General features: G+C 43.7%; 1 protein-coding gene across 1 annotated transcript; it reads left to right on the top strand.

Moving 5' to 3' along the window:
* Positions 1-1622: 1622 nt before the first annotated feature.
* DMBX1 (diencephalon/mesencephalon homeobox 1) lies at positions 1623-9891 on the top strand. Its single transcript, XM_069863057.1, has 4 exons — positions 1623-1785; positions 5907-6085; positions 7228-7582; positions 8050-9891. Exons 1-4 carry the CDS (start codon positions 1632-1634, stop codon positions 8448-8450), a joined length of 1089 nt encoding a protein of 362 aa, XP_069719158.1. The 5' UTR covers positions 1623-1631; the 3' UTR covers positions 8451-9891.
* Positions 9892-10299: the final 408 nt, after the last annotated feature.

Raw genomic sequence — 10299 nt, 5'->3', positions numbered from 1 at the left:
AAGTCTCTCACCTTGATCAGAGAACCAGAGAACCAATTTGGCATTGCTTAGGTCTTCCATAAGCTCAGTTAGAGCAGAGCTGCTGCATTCTTGTGTTGATTCAGCATCTGAACCAAAAATATCTGTTGTCACAGTGGTTCAGCTCAGAACAGAGTCGTCTTTCTCTCCTGTTAGAGTGAAAAAAAACTTTGATATGGTATAGATGACAGTTAGTGTTTTGTTTTGGAAAAGTCCTTGCTTTTCTAAGAACTAGGGTAAATTTTGAAATTAAACATTTTGAAGAAGAATTCAAAATTAATGGCCTGGATACTATAAAACCAGATGCCCCAGGTCACTGCCGGACCCTACAACACAAAATTTAGCTCATTTTCCCAGGAACAACATGTTAGATAAGGTCACTCTGTGTTTATGACTCCTGCATCAAGAAAGAGAGAATGAGAATTCAGAGCCAGGGGAGAGTAGGACCAACTGAGGAATTTCCTCAGTACAGAAAAAAATAACAGATAATTTTTCATCCACTTTTTTGCTGTTCAGTGTATCAGATTTCTTCTAAAATCATGGGAGTTGAAGCACCTCCATCCAGTAATCAAAACTATTTTCTAAGAGGTTTCCTAGATAACCTGTCTGCTTTCCTTAAGTTAGCCTAGCTGAACTTCTTTCTCTGAATGGTCTGACCTCTCTGACTTTCCAGAAGATGACTTGTTTATGTAAATCGTGTGTTTAAAATTTTCTTTTTTAGCAAATTCTTAACAACCTCCTTTCCAACGTTGTACAAACTACAGAAATGGCATCCTGAAGGCTCTCGATCATATATAGCAGGGAGGAATGAAGCATTACTAAGCATTTGAGGTCAATATTTGCTCAGTTTTACAGGTGGTCTATAAGGAAAATCACTTTGAAGTTTCATGCAGAGCCCACAGTGGGGAAAAAAAGGTGTTTGGTTTTCAAAATAATTTCCTTGCTATTGAGCTATGAAATGTCAGCAGTTATTACAAACCTTAATTCCTTCTTTAGCTATAACATATTTTGTCCTATTATGGTACAGAGTTATTTTCTTTTACACTAAATGCTTTTAATTTTGGTTTGGTTCTTTGTTTGGTTTTTTTTTTTGGTATCTGTAGTGTTTCATTAAGAAGAACCTTAATAAAAATGAACGGGAAAAAATTATGCATGAGTGGGTTCAGATAAGGAAGATTATTTGACATTACAGCAACAGGATTATGGAACAGCCCACTGTAAGCAACAAGAGGAACAGAATTCCAGCTGGTTCTAGGACAGAGCTAGGTCAGTTCATTAGAAGTAACAATAATATTATGTATTTTATTATGAGATGTAAAAAAATAAATCCTTTCTCACTTTTTGTACAACATACAATGAATGGGATGTAGTCAGACACTGGTCTCTAAGCTTGGATGCCAGACCAGGGTCACTGGTGCTTTAGGTCTATAGCAACTATTTTGATTCCTGTTCCAGAACGTGTTTGAGTTGGAAGGCTGGAAGTGAGCCTTGCATGAAGCAGTTTAGGTTTGAGCTCAGCGTTTCCAAAGCTCTGTTGAGACACCGGGAGTCTGGAACAGCACATTCCTAAGCAGCTCTCTCCTTCTGGTGCTCTTTTTCAGGTTTATGTCGCCATGCAGCACTATGGAGTGAATGGTTACTCCCTCCACGCCATGAATTCGCTGAGCGCCATGTACAACCTCCACCAGCAGGCAGCTCAGCAAGCCCAGCACGCCCCTGACTACAGGCCCTCAGTGCACGCCCTCACCCTGGCAGAGAGACTGGCTGGTAAGAACAACTCGTGGCTTTTGCCATTTTCCTGGGGGAAAAAAATTCCTTGTTGCTTGCACCAAGTGAAACGGCTCATTGGGAGTTGGAGTGTGGCATCATGAGCTGGTGTGGGGTGGTCCAAGCTCTGCAGGTGGCACATGTCCTTTAATGTTTGCTGCAAGCAGGCTCCTGCATCATTCTGCACGTTGGCCTCCAGTGACTGGGGAGCTCGGGGATGAGAAGGGATGCAGCCCTACTGTGTGGGATTGAAAAGAGAGGATTAAAAAAGACACTGCAATATGTTTTAACAAGTGAACTACAATTAGCAGAAATTTTACTTTCTTATTGGTAGATAATATCACAATGTATATGAGCATGCAGTGAATTCGATTCCCTCACCGAGGGGTCCAGGACTCGTATCTCCTAATGGCCATCCCCTACCATCCAAGGCCGTAGCTTGTTCTTCTATGTTGCAGCTTCTTTCAGCTACTTTCCATTTCTTGTCCTACTAAACACCCTTTCTCTCTGGAAAATTATCTTCATTTGGATCTTCTTTGGGCCTCACCTCAACCTTTTTCTTCCTAGGGAATCCTAGAGCTTGGCGTGGTTAACGTTTTCTTGCAGGTCTTGCTGGCTCCCTCTCCATTGCTTTGTATTTTGCCTTCCATAGAAGAGCTTTTTTTGGCTCAAAGAAAGTCGCATGTGACTTTACCCAGAGAGTGTTATTTACACAGTAGTGTTGAGGTGGGTCAGTGGGACAGGAGCCACTGCTCCAGAGCATCTGACCTTTTTTTTCTGTACTCAGCCAGGGGTGTAACAACACAACATCAATACTCTCGTTAGAAGGAAATGCAAAGTCCAGAGGGTGTTTTATTATTTGGTAGAGGGATTGTTCAAAAATACTTGATGCAGACCTGAGAATATTTTGTATCGTAGGGCAAATATATCTGCTCTGCATCTCAACCTACCACAAAATACCCAGATCTGGCTGAGATCATTAAAAGCTACTGCAATGCAAATGGTCAATAGCTTCAACATCACTGTTTTGGTCAGGGCTTGGATGCCATGTGATAGACCAGACCTGACACCCAGTATACTGAAGCTAAGGCATGAAATGAGCACAGAGGCATTTCTAGACACCTTCCCAGAATGGAACCATTTTCCCTGACTGTATGAACACTACATATCTGCTTTAAGACAGCTTTCCAGCCATCTGATACAACAGGAAAAAAAAAGTGAAGCTGTTTCCAGCCTAGAGTAGGTGGAAAAAAATTATCTACCCAGACAACTTTAGCGGGGTAAATTTTAAGATACGTGGGCTTAAGTCAAAATAAGGATGCAGAAGTTTCACAATGGTCCTTCTAGGTGTGTAGCTCATGAAGGCATGGTGGTAAAGGTCTTGGACTCTTTGGATCAGTGAACTACAGCTGACTCAAATCTTCATGCCAGCAATATTCCCTTATCCTGTTTCTAGCAGTGACAGCCTTAATACAGCTCCTCAGACCACTCACTGTGGCCTGTAGGATCTCTGGGGGCTGCAGAGCAGAGCCTGGACTCACTGTCCTCATCAAAAGGGAACCAAAGTGGGATCCAGGAGACCTGGACTCTAATCCTGGCTCTTCTGCTGGGTTGCAATAGGATGGCACGTGGGCACTTTCCTTGTCCTAGTCATCCATCTCCTTCTCCCCTCATCCTTGCAGCCTATAAGTGGCCGGAGGGGAGCAGATAGGCCTGAACTTTGCAACGCACCTTGTAGACCTTGTGTTTCAAGGTGCCCTTTTCCTAGATGCAAGGAGCTCTTGAAAGATTTTTTGTGATCACCTGTATCTTTTACCATACAGCATGGAGGACTTAATGTCTTTGACACCAACAAAGTAAAAGCAGAGGGAGATGAAAAAATAGAATGAAAAAAACCTATTCTCATATTCTTGGCTGGGAGATTCAATTGGTTTTTTGACCTCTTATCTTTGAAATTAATAACCTACCTGGAAGACTTTCCAAATTAAATCCCACGGTCCTGTTGTCTGCTTATCATTGGCCTGGTAGGCATTACATACCCATGAGCTGGTTCCTTTGCAGTTGCTTCTTATTCTGTTACTTCTGAATATCTTTCAGTGCAGAGTTATAGATCTCATTTGCCTTCCAGGGACAGTCAGAATAAAACAGTACAAAAGCAAATGACCTTAAGTCAGAAAACAGAGGTTTCTGATTGTAACTGCAAAGCCTCACCTGCAATTTATATTCTCCTTCTTGCACAAAGCCTGAAAACACAGTTAAAATAATTGCTGGTTGGCTCTTGCTGGAGTGGCCAAACTTAATGCCTGAGCTGCTGCCTCCAGGGTGCTGCTAGGTCTAACTTCTACTCTAGAAATTTGGGAGTACTCCAGCTTGCAGGTAGGGTGTTTAACCAGTGTCCTTTTTCCTGATTGCTTGTACTTGAAACACATAAGTTAGCTTTGTAAAATATTTTGGGGTATCTTGTCCTGGAACTTCCCTTCTCCTCATACGGCTGCACTGTGTCTAATGCTTGAAGGACAGTCTCTTTGCTTCCAAAGTGGCATCTATTAGCATTTTTTTCACTTCCCAAAGACCTTCAACACCATGAATGCAAAATTCTCTTGTATGCAACCAGCACTATACCGTATTTGGCTGGAGACCTGGAGACATGGATTGCCACATGGCTTTGGCAATCACCCAGAAAGGCGCTGCAGATGCTCATCTAGAATGAAACAGCTGGAAATTTGGAAGAGGAATGTTTCAGTGGTGCAAAGCTGATTTGCTACGCTGGTTAGCTGACATATTTGGAGCCTGGCTGTGTGGGGTTCTGGGGCTGGCCTGACAGCAGGTTTTGGTTTATTGTTTACATTCATGCCATGATGTTCACCATAAAAGCACAAATAAACAGCAGCGAGAGCCTTTGTCTGACTCCGCACACTGACAATGCCAACTTTTCTCTCTGTTAGGCTGTTTTGTAGTGTGTTCATTCGTCCCTTCTGCTGGAAGTCACATTCTTAACTGAATTAAAAAGGATACCAGATACTGCTCTTTCTGCATTTCCTCTTTGAGAGCAAACCCCTAGCCAGACTATTTCATTCCAACATTGTAGCACAGCATGTCCCAGCTTGCATAATAAAAAGTTCCTTTTCATTTTGAAGTAACTTATTTTCATTCATTTAAGTTTTTTCTGCTTTCACTAACTGTTGTTCAATAATGTCATCTCTGCTAAAAAAATAAGTCCTTTATTGTCGACATCGTATTTTCCCCAGTCCAAATTTCTTCTCTGCCCTGATGTTCGCAAGAACAGTTTGCAAAGTCAGACCTTCTGAGCAGCTCTTCCACTGAGAAGAGCTTAGCACATGAGCTCTGGGCTTGCAGTCAGTGGGACTGGTCTTGGTTCCTGGCTAGTGTTTCCACCCCATATGCTGGAAAGTGTCTGTGCTCAGTAAAGCACGTGCTTTCAAGCTAAACACACGTAAGCACATGAGCTTCAGTGCTTTCCTGAACTGGAGCCCAGAACAGCTCTCTTGAAGTCTACAGTGAGCTACATAACGAGACACTAAAGAAGAGCCAGCTTAGTTTGGTTTCTGGAAAGATGCATGTGTTCTAATGGAGCACAACCAACAAAATGAGCTCGAGGCAGCCGTGTTCGAGCTGCATGGACTTTTCCCACCAATCTGTGCAGCCTGCAGAAGCTCTGCGCTTGGCATCAAGAAGAACATAGCACATAATGTTATGCCCCTCTCCTGACTCTGGTGATGAATCTCCACACTTTGTATTAAGTTATGTTTCTTAATGAAAGAGCCTTGTGCCATGGTGAGGTCTAGGCATTTGCGTGTCCTGTCCCCTCCACTGATGTTGAATCAGGTTGGCTAATTTCAACTAAATTCAGCATTGGAATGTCAACAGTTTCCATAGCTGCCATAGAAAGGTGTTTCCTTTCCAGAACAGGTTTTCTAGTCAGAGGTTTTATTTTCCCCTACACCTCAATTAACTGGCAAAATGCATGTACGTGTTTTATTAGATCTAGAGTCATGTAGGCTTATCTGGTGTTAGCAAGTGCTTTATTCAACCGTCAGCATACAAATTCCAATAATTAAATTGGCCACTTTTCTTGTCTTCCAACGGCTGTACATTTCAAGACATCATTTTGGAGGCACGTTATGGATCCCAGCACCGCAAACAAAGGCGAAGTCGCACGGCCTTTACCGCCCAACAGCTTGAGGCACTGGAGAAGACCTTCCAGAAGACTCATTACCCAGATGTGGTGATGAGAGAGCGGCTGGCTATGTGCACAAACCTACCTGAAGCCAGAGTCCAGGTACTGCTAATCTGTGGGTTTGTGAGTGGGAAAGCTTAAAAGAATATAGTGGGGTTCCTAGAGGGTTGACCACTCCCTTAACCTTGCAAGATTCTTCCAGTGCAACAAAAAATTTTGGGGTAGTGAAGTTGTCAAAGGCAGAGGCTGAGGGGTGCAGGAATAAAACCATCTGAAGTCACACATCTGCTAAAGAAATTCTTAATCCAGGCACACATTTTTTAAATTTAGGATTGTCTGAAGTGTACGCTGGTTTTCATTTGTTCTTTCACATTTCTTTGGGGGAAGTTTTAGAAACATCAGCAGAAGTCTACTTATTTATTTATTTGCAAGGCTTTTCTGGCATTCTCAGGAAAGCAGAAACGCAAGTAATTCCAGCTGCTCTTTTCCACCAGTGTCAATATTTGTAACATCTCAGGCTAAGATTTGTTTGTTCTGTTTCAACTAGCACAGTGTGCTGGTGGGAAGGTTCTTGCGTGGTTGGGCTTTAAAAATCTAGCTAGCAAGTTCTTCAGTGTGAATTGGATAACTAGTAGAAAAATTAGGTGTTTTACATAAATGTCAAGGCATTTTGATGTTCAAAATTTTTGTTTCCTCATCAGCACTAACAAGATTGGCAAATGTATTTCTTCCAATCCATGTCTACTGATTTAGGTTGCAAAACATGGTTTCTCTCCTCTTTCCTTAAATTCAGTTCCTTGATAAAAGCCTATACCTGTAACAACTTATTTTGAGCGTTGCCATCATAGTTTTGATACACTTAAACCTGAATGGTTTTAGAAGCTAACAGATCACTGTACTGTAAGGGAATGTGTTGTCATCAGACTCAATTATCAGACACTCTGATTAGATGGAACTGCCTGACTAATGTAGAAAAAAGAAAAAAAAAGCCACCACCAGTGGAGCAGTTTAAAGAATCAACATAAAAGCTGGAATTTTTTAAAAATATATTTGTTGTGCTATTTGCAGAAGCACTGAAAGCAGGTAGAGCTCTAAGATCCAATAAAGCAGAATGATATTTAGGCACAGTGGGCTTGCAGTACCTCGTTACTTGTGATTCCTCTGAAGCTCCCAGCCTGAATGATCTGATTTGGCACTAGGCAGGATTTTCAACAATTTCTCCTTTTCTGTTTGTGGCACTGAAGGTTTGGTTCAAGAACCGGAGAGCCAAATTCCGAAAGAAGCAGCGTAGCCTGCAGAAGGAGCAGCTGCAGAAGCAGAAGGACTGTGAAGGGAGCCACAGTGAGGGAAAGACAGAGCCACCCGTGCTGGAGACCCAGGCCACCACCCCAGACACCGAGAAGGTCCAGAGCCTCCCAAGTGAGGTAGGCGCGGACCTCAACCTAACGCTGTCAGAGCAGTCGGCCAGTGAGTCTGCTCCCGAGGACCAGACCGACAGAGATGAGGAGTTTAAGAGCACCTTGGATGAGGCTAAATTGGACAAGAGCCCTGATGCGGACAGCAAGGCTTTGAACTGCAAGAGAGCGAGCCCAAAAGCAGGTGAGGGGGAGCATCTCGATGGGGGTTGGTGCCAGGACCTGGTGTACCAAGGGGGATGCTGGTGGGTGGGTAAAGTCCCTTATTCCCTATGGTGTGGGTACTTGCAAGTGCGCTGCCCAGGTTTGTCTTCTTGTCCCCTGCACTGTTTAGGGCCCATGGAGGGCATGATACCTGCTGTAGCAGGAGCACAGAAAGAGTAAAGACCTTCTGCTCAGGTTAGAGTTTGGGGAGAACAGTGCCCAGTGGCAGATGGAAAGCCATAGCAATGAGGTCAGCCCCATTTCTAGGAATTAAGGTGCTAAGTATGGAACAGCCATTTGTTTAGCCCTCCCGAGTTAACTTCTCTCTTTCACACTCCTGATGCAAGAGAGAAGCCCGTGCTGCAGTCCAGATCTTACCAGGGTGCAGATCAGCACCTGCACCCAGCCCGTAGAAATAACTCGAATCCCTTCTGTCTCCTGCTCCAGAGTCCCCTATCAGCGCAACTGTGACACCTTCATCCAGCGGTGGCCTGGCTCAGACTCACTCCTACTCCTCCTCGCCCCTGAGCCTCTTCCGTCTACAGGAGCAATTCCGCCAGCACATGGCAGCCACCAACAACTTGGTCCATTACTCCTCCTTCGAAATGGGGACACCATCTGCCATGCCCTACTTGGGCATGAACGTCAACATGGCACCACTGAGCTCCCTGCACTGTCAGTCCTACTACCAGTCGCTCTCCCATGCTCAGCAGGTCTGGTCCTCCCCCATCCTGCAGGCCTCCAGCTCCCTTCCAAGCCTGAACAGTAAAACAACAAGCATTGAGAACCTAAGGCTCCGGGCAAAGCAGCACGCGGCATCCCTCGGGCTTGACACCCTACCCAACTGACTGCCAGGTGATCTACCACTGCTCCTGAGAAGATGCACCAGAGGTTGGCACTAGACATGTCACTCCTTGAACCCCCACCCACCCTCATCTCTTCCTGGAGTAAGGTGCTCCCTTTCAGGGGGAACTTCGCATTCATTCATGTCTTATTAGCACCATGATTGCACCAGACATTGCTACTGGCCTTGTCTTCGCTAAATATTTAAGGAGGAACGGGGAGAGCATGTATGTTTAGAGAGACAAACTGTCCTCTGGACTGCCATGAGTTAAGCTTGTAATGTTCAGGAGAAACCCCCTTTCCTCAGTCCCATGATAATGTGCCAACTGTGTTATATACACTTTTTTTGTTGTTGTTGTTGCATTCTTTGGGAAAAGAAAGAGTCCTGCTTTGTCTTGTATATAGTTTATAATGTTGACAGCACTGATCGCCTGTGTGTTACTGTCAGTGTTACAGAACTGTGACCTCTTTTTGCTTTTCTTCCCCCTTCCTTCTCAATTTTAGTAGCTAGTATCAAAGTTACAAATCAGACATCCTTCCGACCTCAGCTCGTAGCTGGCTGTTCTTCTTGGGTCAGCATCCTGATGATGTTTCTCATGAAGAAAAACAATCGTGCACTTCACCACTAGACTTCTCCCTTCTCTGCTAAAGCCAATTTTATAACAGCTGGGAAATGACGTGAACGTGAATTTCCTGTCTAAGCACTTCCTATAAGGCAAGCGTTTTTTGTTTACTTATTAATAGCACTTGTTCAAAGACAGAGGACAGGATAATGGCCAAATGCTTCTGGCTGGGGAGAAAAAATGAAAGCCAAATTCACAGGGTTTTTTTTGATCTAGATTTTTTTCCTCTTTGATCTTCAGTGAAGTGTAAAGCTCTTTATTTACAAATTAAGTGGGGGTGTGTATCTGTTTGGAGAGCATTTTGGTTCAACGTTGGCAATAGAGAATAATAAAAACTTTGTATGAACACCCGGTATGTTCATACACCATGAATCATATGGTTCTTTGACAAAAACTTGATTAATGCAAGATGTGTGTAGAAAAACTCTCTGATCACCAAATTCTACCCTCAATCCCTGCAGCTTCAGAAACTGGTTAGGAAGTGAAAAGTTAAGAAGTGAAAAATGTTGCAATGCTGGAGGCAAAGCAGGTGATGAGCAGGGGCTCTGTAGTCTCTTTGTGTTTGCTGAAGCTGAGGTGCAATGGATAAACCGGCCAAAAATACAAAGTTTGCAAGTAAACAAAATTCACCAGCTTCAAAATTATCTCAGTGAACAGTTTTAGCCTGGTTTCATTGGACTGACCGTTCATTCAACACGGGGAGGATCTCCCTGTCGAGAAGCAATGTTTCTGCCAACACATATCACGTGGGCTTCTTTTTTGGCCAAACCAAATAAATCCTTTGAACCCACTGCTGTTATCCTGAGCATTAGGGAAGGATGAGACCCAGTCTAATCTCTAGTATTGCCCAAGATCAAAAAAATCCAAACTGACTCTGTGGCAGGTGCTGGGTTTGAATCCCATGGGTGTCAGCCAGGTCTGGGGTTAACATACAGGGCAGAGCTGTGATAATTCATTGCAGATGATCACCTGGTTCATACTTGGTTTAACCATGAAGTGCAGACCCACAGACCACAGCCTCTTTTGCTCCCACCTTGCTTCATACCAAGGTAGGAACCAGGGGCCAAATTACATCTTAAAACACAGCGGGGGGGAACCAACATTTTCAGCTTCACAAACACCTCTTGAAAAGGCATCTAACTCCTTCTAATAGAAATGTAGGAACAGTCGGATTTGATGGGAAATGATGTTTTATATCTCATAAAGTCATAGCAAAAGTAGACTTCCAGAG

Source organism: Phaenicophaeus curvirostris, chromosome 8 (genome assembly GCF_032191515.1).
Source record: "Phaenicophaeus curvirostris isolate KB17595 chromosome 8, BPBGC_Pcur_1.0, whole genome shotgun sequence".
Taxonomy (NCBI): Eukaryota; Metazoa; Chordata; class Aves; order Cuculiformes; family Cuculidae; genus Phaenicophaeus; species Phaenicophaeus curvirostris.
Note: the sequence above shows the minus strand (reverse complement) of the source record. Positions and strands in the feature narration are given on the sequence as shown.

What these genes read in the sequence shown, in the direction of transcription:
- DMBX1 (XM_069863057.1), top strand. Translation starts at nt 1,632, where the DNA reads ATGCAGCACTATGGAGTGAATGGTTACTCCCTCCACGCCATGAATTCG. An exon ending in TACCTGAAGCCAGAGTCCAG is followed by an intron (nt 6,086 to 7,227) that starts GTACTGCTAATC and finishes GTGGCACTGAAG; the next exon opens with GTTTGGTTCAAGAACCGGAG. An exon ending in GAGAGCGAGCCCAAAAGCAG is followed by an intron (nt 7,583 to 8,049) that starts GTGAGGGGGAGC and finishes CTCCTGCTCCAG; the next exon opens with AGTCCCCTATCAGCGCAACT.